The following is a 22942-nucleotide window of genomic DNA, read 5'->3' as shown; positions in this document are numbered from 1 at the left end:
GTGGATAAGTGTATTTTTTGTCAACTTTTGTTTCAGATTTCAAATTAAAAGGTAGGGCAGAGTATTGCACAATCAGGGAATAATTCACATTTTAAGCCCATGAGCAAAACAAAAATACAAAGAAAAAAAGAAGGGAAAAGAAAGTAAAAGCATAATACCTGCCACATTTTAAATTTCTGAATTAAAAATATGTGTTTTTCCAGGTGTAGCAGGCCTCTTTCCATGGGAGCAACAGTGGAGCAGGAATGATTACATGTGGGCAGCAGACATCTGAAAGAAAAATCAGTGACAAATACACAGGCAAAGGGAATTTATTCAAGATCACAAATATCCATTAAATCCTGCATTCAGATATTCCTACAGAGACTAAAAATCCTGTGCATTACATAATTAATGCAGATGTTGGCAAGCTTTTATAAGGGCCACTAATTCATTCATATGACTTCCTCTCCCCCTCAAGGGTTCTTATACTTGACCTGTTATTACTACACGGTCTTTAACCAAAGAATTAAAGCCAGATGTCTTGTAGCTAGGTCTCCTTTTGTTAAATGTCCCTTATAAATAATTTTTTTATATGCAACAGATCCTACATGAGAACTTTTAGAATTTCTTAAATAATTAATGCTAAAAGGCTTCAAACCCAAGGGCGGATGTATCCTAAAGGAACAATAAAAGTATTATACTCACTGTGCTGAGAAATACTGTTTACTCTAACTTTTTACTATCCTGGGCCTGCAAATGTTTCTGGTCAATGTTTAGGCTGGAGGTAAAACCTTTCTTAAAGACCTTTTTCTTTAACATAAATTTAAATGTCGTGTAGTCCATTTGGGATATAGGTGGAAAGTTTTGTATATTGCTTTATTGGAATTGGCTTAATTGCATTGACAAACGTAGAAATGAAAAGAAACAGAAACAGCTTTGGGTAATTCTAAGGAGATCTTTATCAGATACTATTTTCACTTGAGTCAAGTTACGAATTTCATTTCCCAATTCTGTACATTTTTGTTTTCAACAAGAAGGCTAAGTTGGCTGTAGCACTTCCTGCAGAGTAACTGTAGCTGTCCAAAACATATGGTTTACTTTGTATGTTGTAATGGGAAGAAATTATCATCTTTTAGTGTTGTTGATCTGTTCCTTGTTTGGACTTCTTACCTGCATTGCTAAAACTGGTCCAGTTACTGTAAAAACTCAAGTTTAGTTGATAGAATGATAAAAGCAGAAAGGCAAAGGCAGGTCTTACAGAAAGAGACTTTTTTGTCATGTGTTTCTTGGTTTGATTTTTTTTACATTATTATTTTTACATCTTTGTTGTTTACCCATGCTAAACAAGGAGCCAGAGGGGTTTCTTTTCTTAAGGTTTTCTTTTGGGACTTGCACCTTGAGTAATTGAATGGAACGAAGAAAGGAAACTCATTAGGCATTTTCTGATAAGCCAACAGTTTTATCCAAAATGTCTACATTCTGGTGGACTATGGGCTTGTTTGTTGCCCCCCTAGCTGTTCTCAGTGGAGTACTCTGCAAAGAAAATGAATCATGTGTTCTTTGACATAGCCATGACAATATTTAATGCAGGAAATAGGGCTGGATGCTTTTAACACTAGTTAAGCCAAATATTACTTTTCTTATTTCTTGGCTTACTCCTATTTCAACTTGGAATAAGTCAGTTCTGGTGAGTTATATTTAAAAGCATTGTGTATTTCAAACTGTTTCTAGAAAGGTGGCTGGGGCTCATAGAAATGCTATGTCATCCTTCCTTTATTGTTCATAAAAGCAATTTTTATGGACATACATTGTCCCTGTAATTCACGGTCTCAGAGCATACTGACAGTCTTTATTTAGGGTGCTCTTCACACATCTTAAGACAGGACAAGAAGGTATACCCATGATAGAAAATGGAATGAGTTAAAGCCTGCTCAGAAATGTAATGCACCTTTCCTCCTCTTTGAAGAGCTGTTCTTCTGCTACAGCAAGACAACGGTTTTGTGCACTGATAACATAAATAAGGTGACTAGCAGAGTTAATTTTTCTTAATTATTAATTGCATGCCTTTCCCTTTAACTGAAGCAGGTCTGCTTGGCAAGAAGCTCATTTTCTATGCAATTTACAACTACATCAGAAATCATGCTGGCTCCCAGAGCAGATGAAGCTGTTTCTGGTTCTTTCTAATCTGATTGCTGTTACTAGATTCCTCAGGGCAATTTTTTGTGAGTTGTGGAATGCCATTTGGTCTGAAAAATAAATTTGTTCTAAAGCGTGTTCCTTTCCTGTCCCTCCCCACTCTTTGAGTATATCTCATCCATGAAGGCAATCATATGTTTTCAGTTCTGATGTCATTCTGGTTTTTTCTCTCTCTCTTTTTTTTTTTTCCCCTCTTCTTTCAGTCCACAGCCATGAGCGAACCACAATGCTACTACAATGAAACCATTGCCTTCTTTTATAACCGAAGTGGAAAATATCTGGCCACTGAATGGAACACTGTCAGCAAGCTGGTAATGGGACTGGGGATTACCGTCTGCATCTTCATAATGCTGGCCAACCTCTTGGTTATGGTGGCTATTTATGTCAATCGCAGATTCCACTTTCCTATTTATTACTTAATGGCCAACTTAGCTGCTGCGGACTTTTTTGCAGGGTTGGCCTACTTCTACTTAATGTTCAACACAGGACCCAACACTAGAAGACTGACTGTAAGCACCTGGCTTCTCCGTCAGGGCCTCATTGACACCAGTCTGACAGCCTCTGTAGCCAATTTGTTGGCCATTGCCATTGAGCGGCACATCACGGTTTTCCGAATGCAGCTGCATACTCGGATGAGCAACCGCCGGGTGGTCGTGGTAATTGTTGTTATCTGGACTATGGCCATCGTCATGGGGGCCATACCAAGTGTCGGATGGAACTGTATTTGTGATATCACTCACTGCTCCAACATGGCACCGCTCTATAGTGACTCCTACCTGGTCTTCTGGGCTATTTTCAACCTGGTCACTTTTGTGGTCATGGTGGTCCTATATGCTCACATCTTTGGGTACGTTCGCCAAAGGACTATGAGAATGTCCAGACACAGTTCTGGACCCCGCAGGAATCGGGACACCATGATGAGCCTCCTGAAGACTGTGGTCATTGTGCTTGGTAAGTGCTTACTTTGCCCACCCTGTTCTCCCTCCTCTGTTTCTTGTCATGTGATTTCAGTAATGCATGGTCAGCTCCTGGGGGTCAGCAGAATTTGGAAGACACTAGAAGAGGTGCGGACAATAAGAACACCTAGAGTTCGCTACTGTGACCACTGGGACTATCAAGTTTATTGATGTAACATGGTCACTCAGCCCTGTAACATGACACGGGTGAAAATCCAGGTGTAATGTGGTGGTTTTTTGCAGCAACATGTTTAAAATCTTTTGTAGCAACCTATTATATGCAGTGTTTTTCCTTTTGCCTTTGAAGATGCCAAATGGCTTCAAACTTAAAACCACACAGGGAAGGCTCAGTATTCCACTGAAGGACCTATTGTCTCCTTTTTGCCACCCAAAAGGTGTTGTGTGTATTCATGCAATATTCCAGTATGCGGAGAATAGTTAAGGGCTACCGGCTATCACAAAAAGATTGAGTGTTAAGCAGGACTGCAGGTACTCAGTCCAGTAGTGTTTGGTAGCTATTAGTATCTGACCATTTGCTAATACAGGAAAGTAGCATGTGAGATGCTGGTGTGCTTCAGCACATTGCTCAGGAGGTGCCTAAGCTTTAGAGCTTGGCATGAAGGAAATCACACAACACACTTGGGATTCAGGAGGTTCTTGTCATTTTGTGAGTACCTTTACTTGGGTTTTTGTTTGGGGCTCCCAGCTTCCTTATGCAGAAGCACAGCCTTAATGCTGGGTACCATTCTCTGGTGATCTTCTTTGCTGTTTGTTCTGGTTTTTGTTGCTGAAGATCACAATGAGCTGAAGGCAGCAAGGATGGTGCAGGTTTTCTCCTTGTCCCAATATGTGTTCTCACCCATGAGGACTTCCAGTACAATACACGGGTCTTTATGTATCTGAGTACCCTCCTACATCAGGTGATTGCCCCAATAGTCCATAAATGCAATTGTTATGAAGTCCACAAAGCTGAAAACTTAGCCTCATTTCTCTCCTTGACATTATGGTTCCCGCAGGTTTATGCTGCAACTTGTGCTTTCTATCCCAAATGTGGCAGAATGGTTGCAGAGATATGGTGTGAGTCACTGTGTCAACTCACTTGTTAGTTTAACCATTTACATCTTGTACTCTGACCTAGTGATTTGCTTTTTAACCAGAATATGAATTGTGCAGTTAACTAACCTGTCAAGCCATTGATAAGATGTATTCCTCAATGTCCTGCTCTTCTCTTCAGGGAAAGAACTTCTATGAGTTTTGCAAGGGAGACTGTAACAGTTGGTAAAACCTCTCCTGACTTCCTGGTGGTTCAGAAATCTATCCCTTCCCATCTCCATGTTTTTTATGGCAGAAGGCAAAAAAATGTGGAAAATAGTAGGCACTTCTACTGATGCAATGTGGAGCTGTAGCAATAAACATTGAATAAATAGCAAATGTCAGCTAATCCCAAGCATGTATGGTACTAGAGGTATGTGTATGCAGCAGGAAGGATAGGTGGTGAAGGCACACTGTCCTTCCTTCTCCTGTGAGAAAAGGTCAGAAGGAAGACATATAGGCCACCCACTGTGGCCACAAGGAAAATAAAGTGACCCTTTTTTCCCTAATAAGTATATTTTTTCAGGTATTGTTCTAGGAAGAGTGGAACAACTCCAGAGGTTAAGGGGCATTAGCTAAACTGAAAGTGGGTTCACTTTAGCTGCAGATGTAGTTCAGTAATACCTCATATTCCTCATTAAGGTGAGATTTTCAGGACTGTGCAAGTGACACATGTTGACGCTTTCTTCAAAATTCAAACAGGATCTTATTTCTTGTTACTGCTGCACTTCATTCAGAGTTTTGCACACACTGTACTTAAGCTTCTCTTCTAATCTGCATAAAATACCATTTACAGAAAATAATAACTTGTTGTTTTATTAAATCTGTTTACAGGAAACAGTCACTTGTAGGTTGGGACATTCTTCATCATTTTTGCAGCTCCCACCTCGATATTATTTTGCAAAGGATTTGGCTTTTGGTTCAGTTTGTTTTTTTCCCTAAGCAATGTAATTTCTTGAGGAAAGCTAGAGGAGGTCAGTCATAGGCCTGTGGTGTAAAGAAGCAGCAGTGCTTTCACCTGCTTACCACCAGTGAGGCACAGTTGCAAGATACAGATGGTTGGGAAATACCTGGGGGTTTGTTGTGTGAATTCTTTTAATATAAGAAATAAAGAATAGGCTGAAGTCAAGGAGTAGGCTTTGGGGTAACCACAGAGAATTTTGGGGAGTTAAATATTTGTGTATCCAGGTGTTACCAGACTGCTAGGTGCATCATGAGAAATGTTCATTAGTTGCCATCATCTGGGGAGTACCATCCCATATTGCTGAATTTGCACTTCAGGGGAGGATAGTTCTGTGGTTCTAAAGAAGAAAAGCTAAGCATCACTTCAAAGCACTTCTGAGCAACACGTCTCAGATAGCAGCAGATATCTCTCAAGCAAACAGTGTGGTCAGCATGTTGATCAGGGAGGTGTGTGTGCTGGTGCTCTATCGCTGTTTGCAGTCTACTTGTAAGTCTGGCTTAAAGCTTTCTTAAGCAGAAGTTTGAGTTTCAAGGATCATACTTCCTGACCACCTTGTTGAAAAGGTAGTGCTAGAAGTTGGTCTACTGGAGCTTTGGGAAGGGTAGGAAAGCTGAGTGTCTTAGGCTGCACGGAGCAATTTGCTGAACAGGTATCTCGTGTTATCTGGCTTTTTCTACATCAGTGAACCTCAAAAACATGGAGGAAGAGAACCCCTGCCTTTCTTAATGGTGCAGATCAGGGTGATAATATGTTACTCAATACATTAATTTGAGGCAGAAACCAACTTTTTTCAGAAGTGAAGATAGGAAAGAAAGCAGATTTGAAGATCCCTTTCCCTCCTCTCCTATTCCACGGCTGACTGGGGAAGGAGCTGGTTTGTGTCAGCCTACTTTACCCACGAGAAGACAATTCATTTTGGAGAAGAGGGGGGTACCCTGGGATTGAAAGAGAAACAGAACTGAGGCTCTTGGTAAACCAGTGAGCATTGGCATAGGGAGGTAAAATCGTTCCTCATCTTAGAATCTTTGTTAAAATGCTGCTCAGCCGTAAGTAACCCCATTGTGAATTGGGCAGCAGTGAACTATTCATTTGACTTTTAAACTTCCATAAACGGGTGTCCTGGAGTTGTCCTGCTGGCTGTACTCCCAGGCAAAGCCGTGCTGCTGCTGCAAGCAGAAGAGCATCTTTCCCCCTGTCTGCATTCTCACTGTGTTTGGTGGGCAGGAGGGGGGAGGGAACAGCACAAGAGCTTCTTGTTTGATAGCTGCCTAACGCGGCCTGCCCTCCTAGTGCCTTGCTGCCTTGCTCCAAGAGGAGCAGAGCTGGCCCGAAGGGGTGCAGTCCGCAGGCAGTGATGCTGTCAGCATGTGCGGGGAGGGTGCCAGCTGCCCCTGACAAGAGGGCGATTGTGTGGGGAGGGCCATGGCCGCTTGACGCACTGACTGGAGCGGTCGGGATCTGGCACGCCGCGTCATCCCACAGAGCGGGTGGGATGCTGAATCCTAGGAACAAGTCAAAAGAGAGAACAGATTTTTTTTTAATGCCCTCTTGTTTTTTTCCTTGAGTAAAATAGTTTAAACAGAAGGAAGTGATTTCATAGCTGAGCTCTTTTTTTTTTCTTTTAACAAGGCTGCTTTTGAAATCTTTCGAAAGTAACAAGGAACATAAAGCTCTTTCTCTAAACCATGCTTTTCCTTTGCATTGGAACTAAGGAAGGACTGATCTGTGCACTGCACATAGCCATAAAATCATTTCTGGTTTGGCTTGCAGCTCAGTGACAGTTTGCCTTTCACCACCACCATGTGTTCCCTTTAAATGAGCAATCAGGGAACAGGCAGAAACTGAGCAGATACATCAGCTGAAACTTGGCATCCTCTCGTCTTTTCTCCACTTTTTCTCATGTTACATTTAAAGACAAAGCTAAACTGTTTTTCTGCTGGGGATCATCGTTAGACTCTAAAAGCATTTGTCTGGGCCAGTTGTAGGTTTGGCCCCAAAATGGAAGACAGTATCTAACTATTGTTTCAAAAAGTAGTGAAAGCACCAAATTAAGGATTTCAGAGCCCAGGCCTGGTTAAACTAGCTCTGTTCTGGATTTCCTTGGCCTGGAGTCAGTCATGAACGGCTAGGGTCTTTCAGGTATTTTCATATATTTGTAGAGAAGTACTGGCTTAGAATGTTACTGTTGGAAAGTCAGCCTGCATTTCTCCTACCTAAAAGCTGATTAAATATCCGTTCTAATTTGTCACCTCTTGTTTTTACTGGGTAGATACCTCTGCCATATACTTCTATATGCATCTTTGGGCATTCTTCTCTATTTAGAATTTAGGCTGTGAGATTGTTATGCTGAGGGTTTACAACTGAATTTCAAATAAGCACAATACCAACAATCCTTTTTATTTGTATTTTGCTAATCCTGATGATTAGCCTGTTGAGTGAGTTCTCAATATTGTTTGGCCAAAATTAAGCATGCCTTTTGAGCCAAGAACCACAGCTAGCCCCCACGATGTAGGAGGACCAAACAATGAATTCGTAATTGTTTACCCTTTATATTCCTGGGAAGTAAAAAGACACATAGGACTTTCCTGCCTGTAGAATCATCCACTTTGTTTGCAGGAATGTGGTTTACTCTGTGAAATTGGGAATGTTGGCACAGATAAAAAAGGTGAAGGTTCTTTTTGTATAAACTTTGAGTTTGTATAACTGTTAATTTAAAGGATTCTCACTGTGTTTGAAGACAGTCCTTTACTTATTATAAAGAAGAAATAAATGTAAGAAAAAGATCTGGAAGTTTGGTATAAACATCTGGAAGGGTAGAACTGCTCAGCAACAGCTTTTTTCCTGGCCTCTCTGCTGCAGTTATGAATTGCATGAGACTTATTTTTGTACTTTTGTAGCTTTTCTTTCGCATCTAGGTACCAAAAGGGGTTGGAAAACAGAAAAAAAACCTGTTAATGCACAAGTGCCCACATATGCTGTAGCTATACCACTGAAGCAAATAAAGTGTGTTCTTGATAACTTTAACCTTTCTGACTGGTTGTTTTGACATGCAGTCTGCATCTTCACTGCCTTTTCCTTCCCATGCAGCAAAAGCCCTTGATTATCAGTGGAATAGAAAAAGACTGTGAAATAATACTACAACCTGACTGAAAACACATGGTGTCTTGACTGAGGCAAGTCTTTATTTCCATATCCCTCATGCATCATCAGGTAATCAGCTGGAATGGCTTATCTTTGTTGGCCTTAAGGCTTAAACAATATGAAATATATTTCATCAGTTAACAAGGCTGTGGTCCTGGACTGAGATGAAGGTGATCATGTCTAGACAGTCCTTGGTTATGGTGTCACTCAAACTTTGACAGACCTTCCCTGCCTGTGGAACGTTATTCCTGCTGGCTAAAGGAAGCATCACCCCTATTTGCACAATGAAGCTTATAAGGTGATCTCCTGGAGAAGCCAGGTTTAACTCTGAGCCCAGTGACTGTAAGAAGACAAGTGCACCTATTTACCTCCTCCTTGAGGAGTCCTGCTGCTGTTGAGAGACATGAGCTTTGCAGCAGCATTTTTCCTGAGATGAGAAACTGAGGGTGTTGACTTAGCTTGGGGATGTCCTTCCATCAGGTAACAGTGGCCTCATGGGGAGAAGAGCAGCATCCAGTCAGGTGTTTTTCCTTGTAATTATTACATTTTCCATAGAGAGTTGGGCTGGGCAGTAACATCAGGCTGGAGTTCAAATGAGAGCAGCATTTTTCACAGCTTCTTCTCTGGAAGTGGTGCAGCATGAAGCCATAAATACAGTGTTACCCTGTGGTCTGCACAGGGGGCCAGTTCAGTCACCAACCCCACCTGACCCCCGCATCACAGAAATGTCGCTTGTGTATTGATTTAATCCCAGCTGGAAAACAGGGCAATAAACTCTGGAATTGGTGAGGCAATACAAGTCTGGGCATCAATGACTTTCTGTTCTAGCACACAGGTTGCAGTTATGTGCAGTCCCAGGGTTTTTAGATAAATATATTTTAAATGTTCATAAACAGTGAATTTAACCCTACAGTCAAGTAAACTGGGAATTGTTGCTGATGGCTATAGTCTAAATGGAGAGCTCATAAAATTAAAGGATAAAATCTTACTACATTGTTTGGAGAGCAAAGGTTTGTAATACATGACTTCAGAAATGCAGTGTGACAACACTACTTTCAAGCTATATCATCAAATATTTGCACAAAAAAGTGAAATTTTGATTAAAATTGTTATTTATAGCACACCTTATCTATCCTACTGGATTTTGGATGACTTGGACTCCCTCTCCCCTCTCCCATCTCCTCTCTCCCCCTTCTCCTTTGGCTTTAGGAGTAGTTCTGACTGCTCCTCAGAAGCTTCCTTGCAGGAAAAAAGATGCAGTTTAGGGAGCTGGTGGTTTCTAGGCCTTGCCATTTCCACTTACTGTGTATTATGTATTATCTTTTTGGGTTTTGTTTTTGGTTTGTTTTGGTTTTTTTTCCCCATGCATCTTAATGACATTTTAGTATTGACTTAAGTAACTGTGTACTTTTAGCTTGTTAGTAGATGAAGTGGAATGAAAGTCTTCATATTATTATTCATTCATATTTGATCTGAAATCATTCAGATTTAATAACAAGAAGTTTAACTCTTTGTCAGTGACTCATAACAAGTTTAATAATATTTTTATGTTTGTAAATGTAAATGCCTGTATTCTATTTTCTTGATAAATACAGCTTGTTCACTATATTATATAAGTCTGGCACTGTTTTTGGAAGACCAATTTTCACAAAGAATTATTTAAAGTCAGGTTTTCTTTTTTACTGAAAATAAATTCCAGTATTTTCCTCCATTACTTGAAAATAATGGAGGCATGAAAACTTGCCAGTGATCTATGTACAATATGTACATAATTATGCAGTGATTGTAGTGTGTTTTAAATTTAACACCCTTTGCAGGATGTTTCTTGATTGCTTGTTATATTTCATGCTGCTAGTAAAAGCAGTACTATGTGTGCTTCAGTGTCAAAATCTCAGTCACAGATCATTTTTATTTTTTGTAGTCCTGCAAACGAACTCTGGTTGATCTTCTTGATTTTTTTCTAGTAGTCTCAAACTAAATCTTTTCCTGTTGCTGGTTGGTTGGTGAGGATTCTGAAAGGAAAAATAATAAGGAAGCACAGAGTCTGGAAATTACAGTGTGGTCAGTTTATTTGTATGATGTTTCATAAGTAGCTTTCTTTTCCAAAACAAGCCCTTGCAATCTCCACTTGATGAAGCTGCCTTGTATCCAGGCAACTCTCTCTGAACCCAGAGTATGGCTGGATGTGTAAAAAGTCTCATTCTAAGTGTTTTTGCTTAATTTCTTCACCGACTCTCTCAGTTAATTTTATTGCATCCACGGTTAAAGCTAGTACATCCCTGGTGACTGTCATTTCTCTAAAGTATTCCAGGTATCTGTAAGGCATTCAGTGCTTCACCCTGGGGAAACCATTTAGAAGTTTTCTCCTTTTTTCCCCCTACAGTTAAGAATAAGAATTATTTATTTTCATTCAAGATCCTTTGAAAAACTTTGAGGACCTTCCACCCTTCCCAAGACAGGAATGTAGTTTTATTTTATTCTATTCTTGAGAGGGAAAAATGTCTCTAATAAATACATTCCTTTAAGTATGATGAAAATGAGGCCTTGTTTAACAAAAGTCTTTCCCCTGACTTCAGTATAATTTGTTACTTTTTCAGGGGAAAAATATATTTAAAGGGCAGCTGAAAGCATTCTTCATTTTTCTGGGAATGGCCTGAAAGGAGTAAATTTTAAGTAGATCTTAATAACTTCACCTTTTGATTAAAAAAATTATAAACAAAAATTTAATTCCTGTTGGTTGCATATGTTTTGTCCTTTTACCAAGAAGCTTGTAAAAATTAATTGCAATGGCAAAAGTAGATATATTTCTCAATACACCCTGAGAATTGATTTTTATTTTCCTTTAATTTAATAATAGGATTTGGAAATCACACCTTGACCTTGAAATATAGAATCCAAGATGTTCACTTGGGTTTGCTGACTAAGGAGTGGTATTCACTTACTGGAAATCCACACCAAATCAAAATTAATTGGTAGTCTATCTTGCTCTGAGATCAGACTCCACTTAACAGTGCTACATCCATGAGTGGGTGTTCATCAACCTGGGCATCTCCAAAATGCAGATGGGCATGTTTCGTGGGACTTTTGCTCTAAAACAGAGGCCTTGGTAAACTTTGCTGAATACCCAGGGCAGAAATTGTTACCAGGAAGAAGTTTTGAAAGTCAGCGTGTACAAGAAGGCTTACTGTAAAATGCCAGAACATGACCAAGACCTACTGATCTCTCAAAATTTGAGAACTTTCATTTTATTGGAAGAGAAGATGGGAACCTGTCCTTTCTTTAGTAGAGGCAACAATAGTGCTTTTACAAAATGGCTGCTCACAACATAAGATTTTTATCCTCTAGGAAGCACATAGTTGCATGGAGAATTTGCTTCTAAATGTTTTGCTTATTTTGGTCACTGGCTTTCCAGATTATATTTCTTCCCCCCTCAGCTAAAACTAAAATATCCTTGGAAACTCTTAAAAGAAAGCATTTGCAGTCTGAAGGTACCGGGAAAGGTCCATGTCCAGCCACTGGCTTCTGTTTTCACCTTTGTGATACCATTTGTCTTTCCAGTGTTTCAGCAAACACCACTCAAGTGCTAAGTCAAATTTACACCTAGACCTCCGCTTCAGAAATTATGTGAACTAAAATGCCAGCTGTTAACTTGTCTCATTGTAAAGCTGCATTCATTTGGGCACTGAACCATTGTTTGTTTCCCCCAGTGGAAAGCACTGGCAACAACAGACTGTTTTGTGCAAGAGAAGCAGTGGTGCTCCTTCTGCATTGCTTCATTGCACGTGAGCAGTGTGATTAAGTATGCTGGGTTTGTTTTTTCTGGGTTAATCTACAAAAACAGAAGAATAACAATTTTCAGTATCAAGTTATTTTTGCCTTTATAGTTTCAATAAAACTATGGCTCTTAACATCAAATCACAGAGTTACTGCTTATGGAAAAATCTTGCTGAGACATCTGAGGTACAGCAGCTAGTCAGTGCAGTGCAGTACAGCAGCAATTGATAGCTTTCAGACAGCAGCCATGCTTCCATCCTTCTAGCCTCAGCATGAAAAGAATGTTCCTCAAAAAGGCATAGTTTCTACAGTTTTTAAAATAATTGTATTTAGCATCTGAATGTGAAAGGAAAATATGATTCTGAGTTCTTCTGGTGGGAGCACAACAGCTTCCTCTTTCCATGAGCTCACTGACGGTCTACTTTTACTTTCTTTTTTTTCTTTCAAAGATCTTTTTAGGATTTTTTCTTCCCCCCCTCCACCCCTTTTTTTTTTTCCCCAGCCAGTCCAATGTACGTTTCTCTCACAGACTTACACATTTGATACCCTTCTTTAAAGCTGGAAGCAGCAACAGTAGCAACAGATCCCCATCCTTTCTGTAGTTCTCATTTGGGAAAACTTTGTGTCACACTTCTACTTTCCTCAGCGTAAGAAAATGTCTCTGAAGTTCATTTTCCTGGATCCATATGGAGAGGAGCTGATATGATGTCCAAGTGTGCTGCTGGTGTAACATGGCAGGTCCACTGCTGGACACATATCCTTTCCCATCAATGCCTAGAGAACAGCTAGGGCTTGGGGCTTGTATAGAAGGTCATGAGACTTCCCAAGCTGTGCCATCATTTGTAAATCTGAGATATTCAATTTCCATGCTCTGTCCATCACTCTTTAGTGACTATTTAGTGACTTACTGGAGCAAAAGGAATTGCTGTAAGTGAAAATCCTTGGTTTCCAAACAGGAAGCCAATTCCAAACAGGAGGAATTTGAACAGGGATGGGTGCTTTGAAGTTTGTGCATAGGGTGATCTAAAGTTTTGCAACGGGGAAAGTGAGAACTTTGTAAAACTGCCCCAGACATACCTGTCATGGGGGTGGCCATGTGCTGCTCTTGGGAGAGTAGCCTCTTGTGTGCTGCAGAGATTGAAGTAATTAATTCCTTGATGCTGGCATTAAAAGCATATAAGGTTACTGTAAAGAAAAAAGGTTGAGACATGTTTGAGAGGAGTGAGAGAGTAATTCTGTTGCATTTTTTTGTGTTTGAGTAAGAGTTATCTGCCTGGGTCTTTCTGTTTTAATAAAATACTTGGTATCTGATTACAAGTTTGTTAATATAACCATAGATATACGAGAACAGTTAAGATTTTTGAAATATCTTCCTTCATGAAAGAAGTCATCTCCTGAAGAAAAGGGAGGGGATTTAGCTGTTAAAAGGAGGAAAAGCTGCCAAGCTCCCCTGGATTCAGTACCTTCCTTGTTCTTCTAAAAGCAGTTTAGAGGGAGCTGTTTTACATCTTCTGGTATTGATATAACCTCAGAAAGAACTTGTTCCGACATATGGCATTGATAATTCTCATCTCCCTTGTTTTAAGTTGCTTTAAGATGCTCATTTTTTACTTTTCTAGGGAGGTACAAGGAAGAATTTAGAGGTTAATTTTCTAAACAAAATCTCAGTATATAGAGAGTAGAAAAATATTGTGTAAAACTGTTGTGGTTTTGTAGAATGGTTGCCACTTCTTCGTTTAACAGACTAAAATTGAGAACTGGAACAGATGCCGTGTTGTGGGACATAGCTGTAAGGGTGCTGGGTGCCCAGGGGTAATCACTTGCAGCCTGCTTCCAGCTCAGAACTCAGCCATGTGAACACACCTGGTTGCATTTTGTGTTTATCCTCCTTCAACAAAGAGAGAGTAATATCAGAGTATGTTGTAGCTTAACTTCTTTCCTGTTGTTGTCAGATGCACACACAAAAGAAGGGTAAAGTGAATTCATATTGGTTAATAGACTGTAATGCCCCTGTAGACCATGGGGACTGAAAATGGTCCTTTTTTTGAGAGTGATTTGCGTCTGAGCCTTGCCTGTTTAGCCAGAGTTTGCACAAAATGAGTTGTGTGGGTTTCTGTCTTTCCAGCAGAAAAGTTTGGCTTGGTTCACTCTATGGGGAGGAGGGATCAGTTTAAGTAAACAAATCAAGCAAAGTGTTTAGCTTGAAATAAGTAATGTAGCATTCTTTAGATGAACTTTCAGCCAATTCAGCCGTCAAATACCTGAGTACTGCACTCCCTGTGCGCAGTCCTGTTATAGAGAAGAAGGCTTTCAGGTACACTGGCCATCCACAGCAAGTAGGGTGAGAGGTGAGGATAAAGCCATATGTGCTCCAGAAATACAAGCTTTTAAGCACATTCCAGAGAACACAGTACTGATTGATGCTGTTTCCCATGAGGTTTTCCTTTCTTCTTTTTGTTTGTTTGTTTGATTGATTGATTGATTCTTCACCCTCCTGCCTCTCCTTTTCCCCTGTTCCCATCTCTCCCATCTCTTTATTTATAAATTACTCTGCATGGTCTTGTCCCTGTTCAGCTGGGAGGCAGGAGCAGCACCTCTGGCAGCCAGCCTTACTGCCAGGATAATTCCTGGGAGCCTGAGCTGTCAAACGATGTTCTGGGACCTTCACACTAGAGACCATCCTGTCCTGGAGCACCAGTGGCCCCATCTCATGTGCCTCTGAGCTAGATTGGATTCCCAGTCTATCCTGGCTTGTGGCATGGCATAGAAAAACAATTCCAGGCCTATTTCCAGAAAGCAAAGTGTAGCCACCTTTCTGCAAACCGCTATCGTAGGCATAAATATCCAGTGTATAGGAATTTACTCTTAGAAAGAAGAGTAAATTTTTTTTCCTGAATTATTGCTTAGCATTCAGAGCACTCAAGAGCTGATAAAGACACCTCTGTGATGTTCTCACACCAAGAGTAAGGCAAATCTTCCTGACACAAGAAGAGTAAGCAAATTTAACAGGAAGATAGATGCTCTTCTGTTTCAGCTGGTCCTCAGATATCAAAGGGGCTAGTGGTGGCTGGGCTTAGATTCTGGGTCATGGACAATTCCACACTCAGTAACAGAAATACAAAGGCAATGCAGCACTTCATATCCAGCCCTGTTTAATAAGAACTACTCTGATTACAAACTCACAGGTAGAACAATACCATACAATACACTGTAAGCCTAGTCATGCCCAGTGAACCCTCACAGCCAGAATGGAAAGATCTGATGGCATTCAGTAACTCTTACGGCCAGGTACAAAATAATGTCATCTCGTGAGCACCAGAGATGCGAATTCTTCTTGGATTGCTCATTGTCAATGCACTGTCTGTGAAGGTATGTGTGAATACTTAAAATACAAATAATACAGATGGTGAAAAATGCAGTAACTTTTGAGGTGAGTATATGCACTAAAAGCGTGATGGCAACATGAGCTACCTTTTTGAATTTCCCTTAGTATAGCTGAGTCTGACCCATAGGTGTTCCTAGGGATGAGGAGATGTGTACAGCCCATTGACCATCCCTGGATACACTGAGAAAGGACAGCTAGGGACAAAGAGATGGCAAGTTACATATGGCTCTGTTCTACGATAAAACAACTCTTGGGGCTGTCTCTTTCCACCTGGCTGGCACATCTCAGCACAACATTTCTCTGGAAAAGATTGAGTTTTAAGTGGCATCCAGAAACTTTTACATGTGTCTGTTGCAGTGATATGCAACACTCTTCCAGGCATTGCTACCTCTGCCTCTCCCTTTCTCGGTGCTCATGGACAGTGCTCATATGGTGTCCCCTGTATATTGCCATCTCACTGCTTATCTTAAAGCCTCCTGACAATTAACAGTCTACTGCAATTAGCAAACCCATTAATTTCCTGACTTACTGATGAGTTTGCTCTTGCCTATGAACATCTGAATTTTCCACTCAGAAAAGCTTGTATTGCAGTAACATTCGAGCTCAGACTTCACACCTAGCAGGGTTTTACAGCCACAACTGAACCTTGGGAGATCTCTGCATTCAGCCCTCTCCCATCAACCCTGAACTTCTGCACAAAGTAACCCTTAAGAATATGCGAATTAGTTTGTCATGCAGAATAAGAAGTAAGACATGAAGAACATCCAGGCTTTGGATCAGCTACAGGTGCATTTTTTGTTGGTTTTTTGTTTGTTTCTTTTATGATGAAACATATTGCTGTAACTGCAGTAACATGCTGCCATAATTGCACAAACATAGACCACACCAAAGCCAGTGAACATCAAAAACGTGGATTTCAACAGTTGCAGTTTTAATCTCAAGGGCCTCTCCCCTGGCCCACAGAGAAAACACAACACTCAATACCATCTGAGATAATAACACTGTTTATAACTTACTGGAGCAAAACTCTCCCATTTGGTGAGGCTAAAGAGAAGTCCAGCAATACTGCTTCTCCCCTTTCTCATTCATTCCCTTCTCCAGGCACACACAGTTTGGGTTTTATAAAACCCCATGGTTCACTGATACTGATGGGCACTGATGCAAGCTTTCCAGCCATGGGCCAGGTGGGAGGAGAGCAAAATTCACATCAAAGCTGTGTCAGTGAGAGGGAAGGGTGTCTGGATTGTAACCAGGATGATATCTTGTGCAGTGGAACTCACCAACCCAAGAGACTCATATGGCATCCCAACACTGCAGGCTTTCCAAAGTGCTCAGCCAGCTTCCTGCATGAGCTCCACAAAAAGTGGATTAAAGTAGCAGGGAGTGAAAACTGTCCTGCACAGGCCATGTTACTTGCCCCACACCTGTAGCTTAGCCACTGATGCTGTATTCTTAAAGGGATTCCAGCTGGTGAAATTTGAATAAGCCTTTACTAAAAAGTGCAATTAAGAACAAGAGTACAGGCAACAAAAAATATAATGAGTGGGTGCTTGTTTTCAGAAAAATATGTGCTGAAAATACTGTGAAATCGACAAATTTGCAGTACCATCAGTCTGTTTGTAGCTATGTGTTCTCATGCTCTTACATAATGAGCACGATTACAATATCAGGGTTTTGGTAGCAGTACAACTGCAAGAACACCCATACCAGTAAAATGCTTGTGGTGTCACTGGATGCCTAAGGGAACTGAATGCTCATTATTTTGGAGGGCAAATAAGTGGGCTCCTACCTTGTTGCTTGCCTCTTCTAGAAGATACCAGGGACAGAGAAATCTCTGCTCTTTTTCTCCCTTCAGAACAGTTAGAGCCCAGCAGAAAGAAAACTTGCTGTGGTGGTTGGTTTAGCTCCTTATTATTTAAGGCACAGCTGCGATCAATCCCCAGGCTATAGAGTTATAAAGAGAAGGAGCGGAAAGCATGGGCTTTTCCTACAGCACTGAAATGGCCCCTCTGTCCTGTGTTTGTCCCTCATTTAGCTAGCCTGACTTTGGTATGGCTGCTGCTCTGAGCTCTGTAGAAAAATGAGGAGAAGTCAGCAAGTATTACCAGGAACTTCAAATGAAGTCCAGCGAAAGCTGATCTGAGTTTGCCTCATTTTTTCTGAAAAAGGAAAAAAGCTTTGTATTTTATTCTGAACAGCATGGATACTTCTTAGAAACAATTAATTTGCTGAGTAGAAGGATTTTGCAAGCGGTTTTCTTACCATGTACTAATTGCTTGTTTATCTCTTTTTTTTAAATCCAAAAATTCCTCAGTGGAGGGCCTTTTTGCCTGGAAGGTCTCATTTTATCTCATGCAGTTTCCTGTTTGCTTTAGGCATAAGCCTACAAGTATCTGCTAAAATGAAATTAAAAACCACAATCCTGGAGAAGTCTTTCAGATTCATATATTGGCATGTCTGTCCCAAAATAATCTGACTTGAACTACTGTAAGCCATGATGAACTGAAACACCAGAATGATCCCACAGGTACTATTTGGCTGGGGGGGTGGGGGGGTTGGAGGAGGAGTAGTCAGTGGAAGTGCTTTGATTAGTTAGCATTGCAATAAAACATATTTCCTGTGACCCCAGATTCTACCTCCTGGTCATGTGCTTGGTGGGCACAGCCTTTCTGCTTGGTGTGGTACATTTTTTTAGCATGGAGCAATACGAAAGCTGGGAGCAGGGGACTTGAGGAGGTGTCCTTTTTTTTTGATCCTCTCAGGCCTGTTTCACCCCTTCTGCTAGTCTTGTCAATTTGTTGCCTCCTCAGCCCCATGGGTGAGCTGCAGACTGCTGAAGTGGAAATTGTCTTTGTGGTTTGGTAGCAGTCTTGGTCCTTTGGTTCCTCTTCCATCAGGTGACCACAACTGATGTTGCGCTCCTTCAGTTTTCTGTTTCACAATCCTGCATCCGCCGTAGCGTTTAAAGCAGAAGGACATGATACAGTAGATGACCTAGGCATACTAACACCTTCTTTTGAGGACAGGTAACTTGGCCAAAATTTCTTGTGGCTTTCCATGGAGTGTGGAGGAGTCTTTTGTTTTCCTTTCAGAGGCTAGCTTTCAATGCAGCTGTAGCAATTGCGACTGTTTGTTTTTGCAATTGCTTGTGGGAGTGAGTGGAGTTAGAGTTTCTTTGATGGCTGACTCCCTGCATGTACGCTGTCCCCTCCCTTGGAGCAGACATCCCAGCCCTGCACCTAGAGCCTGTTCACACGGAGAGGTCAGGGCAGCGTGCTCCTCAGACATGTCTGGTGATGGCACAGGATCAGTCAGAAGAGACTAGACAGCTATAAGGGCCGTCAGATGAGACAGAACAAATTAGCCTTGCTTTCTGGATGCTTCATCACTGCCAGCGTGAAGTCTCAGGCATTCCAAGTGTGAAGCAAGTGCTTTCACAAGTATTTTCTGTCTCTTTCAGCCATTGGTTTGATCTGCATTGTACGTCATTATCTGCCACATCTGGTGCAACTGTTATTAGGGGTTATTTTTAAAAGTAGAGTTCTACCCTGCTGTACATAATGGTGATTTGCATTTTTGCCATATCACCTTGGTCTACATCTTAAAGAAGTGTTTAAGCTGTCTTCTGTTTTGAAAAATTCTAGATTGTTGAATTTTCAGCTGGCAAAGATTTTACATTGGATGGCGTATAAATCCCTTATCACTTAAAGACTGAAGTCCATGGCAAGCAAAGAGTGCTAAAAGGGGAGAGTTTTCAAGTTCTTGCCCTGCAGAAGCAGCATGTTCTCTGGCAGGTCCATGGGGAGCCCCTGTGGGAGCACAGCCATGAGCTCTGCCCTGGCAGCAGCTTCTCTTCTCTGTGTCACTGTGAGAAACAAGTTGGCATTGCCCTTACGCTGAAGACAGGTGACAGAATAGACTGATTACTGCTGTCTCTGACAGTCTGTTTAGAGAGGCCAAGAGTTCGGTGGGAACTCATGCTCATGCCCAGTAGCAGAAAACCCAGGACAAAGCAAAGCAGCAGGCAAGGCATGCTACAGAGAAAGCAGCAATGTTAACAACTCTGGTTTCCTTCCATGGTAGATAGGGGCTGGATCTAAGTGACCTTTGTCTGGCACTTCTCATGAACACCCCTGAAAGAGATGAAGGTGGCTGGGAGTCAGCGCAATTTTGGTACAGACAGTTATTTCAGTTTTCTGCTGCTATTCAATTGCTCTTTCATGAGAGGCTGGGAGTAAGGGAACTGAAAGTTAAGAGACTTGGCGCCTTTTTTTTAACTTCATCATTGTTGTGCCTTGTTATATATAGCCAAAACCTACAGTTTTTTACAGGGACACTGGAGCAAACTGTCTGCCAGGGGTCAAAGGAGTCACCTCCTCAGAAATATGCAGATTGAGTAACCTTCAAAATAGCATGACAGTGTGCTTTTTTGTGGTTTCAGAGGTTATTTATATGATAATCTTTAAGCCAAGTGACCAAGGATGTGGTGCTAACACAGTCCAAGCACTATTCTTGGGTGCTTTTAGGTGCCATAATTTTCTTAGCAGAGGTTAAATTTAGAACAGGAGAGCAGACTGCCAAAGGTAGAAGACTGTTCCTGTAAGCCAATGGAAACATAAGGATCTGTTCTGTATGCCGAATCAAGTTCACATCTCCAATAAATGCAGTGATTTTGAGGCAGATTTTTTCCCTTTAGTCAAAGGGAGGAGGGAGAAGTCACAGGGAGAGGACATATCACTTCTCTAACCCAGGAGCAGTTTTAATGACTCATCCTCTAAGTGGATGAGACTAGGGTGTCCTCATTTGTAATCATGAGCGTGTAGCTACATTTGCAGTGTGTACTGCTGAGAGAAGCAGCTAGCTGGAGATGCATCTTTTTCCCCACAGACAAAGCATGATTTGGCAGTGTGATTCTTGATTATATGACTTGAAAGAGAGGCTAGATTTTGTTAGAGCTCTCTTCTGTGTTTGCCTGAAAACTTTGAATCAATCTAGATTCTGCTATGGTAAATAAAAAAAAAAAAAGAAATTTCAGAGAAACTGCCCCTGGAATCCCTCAGCAGCATGAAACATTTTCAGTCTGACTCACTGAATTTCTCATTTGAAGTATGGGAAATACTGTTGTTACCACACTGAAATTATATGCAGCAAAGCAGCAGGCATCTTAATGGGGAATCCAGAGGTATCTGTGAGAGCCAAAAGATAGCTGCATCCCTTTAAAGAGTGTCTCATCTTTACAGTGTGGAAATGCAGAACAAAACTGGTATTTTCTGCCCTAGATACCGGCCTCATCTAGATCATTTTAACAGATACATATAGAATTAAGAGCTAAAACCTAGAATTTACCCTTTTGATAATCTGTAAGTATATACTTACCACAATCAAAACACAGGTGGTTCTTCACTCAGTGCGTCTCTTGTGATGTGCAATGCCATATCTGTCTGCTTCCCTCTGTTTTAGCAGTGCCATTTGTAGGTGCCTCCCTGATGGGCTCATAGCTGAGTATGTCTGAATGACCTTAACACTGCTTGGGTGGTGAAGTGTGCAGGCAACTCAATATAGTGCCACTCATGTGCAGTTTGTCCAAGGCTGCTTCTGCTCTAAGGCAATAGTTTCATTTGTTATATTTAGGTGAAGAGTAGAAAGACTTTTTTAACTTGTCTAAACTAACTCGTCCAAAGAGAGAGAGATTTTTCCAAGCAGACTTCAGATCCTAGAGTGGCATTCCCTTATCCATAGAGGCTTACCCTGTTGCCCACTTCGGAGCTTGTGCTCTTCGTTTCCTCAGAGAGGCACAGCTGTCAGCATGGATTCTGCTTCCTGGGTTTTGTCTGACCGATCTTAATGCAGCTCCCTCAAAGGATGTCTACCACAGCTTAACCAGATAGCCATAATCAGATAAATGTATGGCTAGTTAGTATGACTGTATAAACTAAAAGCACACAGAGTTTTCTTGCAGTTGAGGTAGAGCTGGTAACACTTGGTAACACTTTCTCCTATCCAGAGTCTGGTATTAGCATGAGAGAAACAAGTTTTATTCCTATTAAGGAGACCAACAGAGGCTAATATTTTTCTTCTAATATTATTAGTTTAATCTTATGTAAGAATCAAGGCAGTCCTTTACATATTAAATTGCATCCACCCAGGCTTCATTTGGACTCTTGTGTTGCAACTGGAGCTTATCCAAGCATAATACCAGTAACACTTAATGTCCTTAACAACAAAGGAAAATACAATTAAATAATCTCATGTAGCAGTTGTTTGATATCTGCTAAACATGCTGTGTTGTTTGAGCATAGAAATCTGACCATTTCTGGGAAAGCAGCAGAGTACTGCAGAAGGTGTATGGATTTCTATAGGAGAAGTGGGCAGAACAGGGCTTTTTCAACATGGCTTTAAATTATTTTTCTGTGATTGGGAGCTGCAGCTCCTAGAAAAGCAGCAAAATACCCAGATCCCAAGCACACTTAATGTACCTTGCAGAAGCAGGCAGAGGAGAGTCCAGTCTGTGAGCCCTGCTTGTAGGGTGCCAGCTGTCCTGCTTCTACCTCACATGACCTCTTGCAGTGAGCCTTCACTTCTGCAGAGGCATGTTCATGTTTCAGGAGACCTGCTAACCTATAGCTGCCCCACATCCAGGACCTGAAAGCCTCACCCAGACCCTTCAGACAGGGTCCTCTTGCAGTTCAGGGAGAGGTCTGTCCACCACCTGAAGTCCCAAGTCAATCCTATGAGCAATCAGGGCTCCTAAAGAGAATCCTAGCTGAGTTCAGACTAGGGGGTGAAAACAGGTTGCCAGGTATAAGCTAAAGGTTGTTTCTTGGACCCACTAGAGCAGATTCAGAGAAGGGCCAAGATGATCAGAGAGGGCTGGAGAAGAGGCTGAGAGCATTGGACCTGTTCAGCCTGAAGAAGAAAAGGCTCTGGAAAGAACTTACAGCAGCTCTCAGTACCAGAAAGGGACCTTCAAAAACACTGAAGAGGGACTTTTCACAAGGGCGTGGAGTTATAGAACAAGTGGAATGACTTTAAATGGAAAAGGAGTAGATTAAGATTAGAAATTAGGAAATTCTTTACTGTGAGGGTGATGAGGCACTGGAAAGATTGCCCAGAGAAGTTGTGGCTGTCCCATCACTGGAAGTATTCAAGGACAGGGCCCTGGGCAACCTCATGAAGTGGTTGCCATCCTTTCTCATGGCCAGAGCTTAGAACTAGATGATGTTTAAGGTCCCTTCCAACCCAAGTCTTTGTAGGATTCTACGATTCTTGCTTCTAGTTTTCCCCAGACATCTCTTGCCTGCTTTTCTTTGTCCTGTGACCCTTATCAGCTGGGCTTACATGTTTATTTTCCAACCAAGATACCAGAACTAATTTGGGACTGTAGGAGTATTTGCTTTCAAGTTTGAGCATAAAGGTTTGTCCAGAACACCCCAAAATTGAAAAAGACACCAA

The 22942-nt window shown here is 41.3% G+C and overlaps 1 protein-coding gene across 2 annotated transcripts in view; it reads left to right on the top strand.

Moving 5' to 3' along the window:
* The window catches only part of LPAR1 (lysophosphatidic acid receptor 1), a 72094-nt gene that overhangs the window by 35173 nt on the left and 13979 nt on the right, over positions 1-22942 (top strand). For both annotated transcript variants that reach the window (XM_063422057.1, XM_063422058.1), the window contains exon 3: positions 2382-3129. In XM_063422057.1, the coding sequence (XP_063278127.1) occupies positions 2382-3129 (748 nt within the window). The remainder of the gene's footprint in view (positions 1-2381; positions 3130-22942) is intronic.

This window comes from Prinia subflava, chromosome Z, assembly GCF_021018805.1.
Source record: "Prinia subflava isolate CZ2003 ecotype Zambia chromosome Z, Cam_Psub_1.2, whole genome shotgun sequence".
In the NCBI taxonomy this organism is placed as follows: Eukaryota; Metazoa; Chordata; class Aves; order Passeriformes; family Cisticolidae; genus Prinia; species Prinia subflava.
Note: the sequence above shows the minus strand (reverse complement) of the source record. Positions and strands in the feature narration are given on the sequence as shown.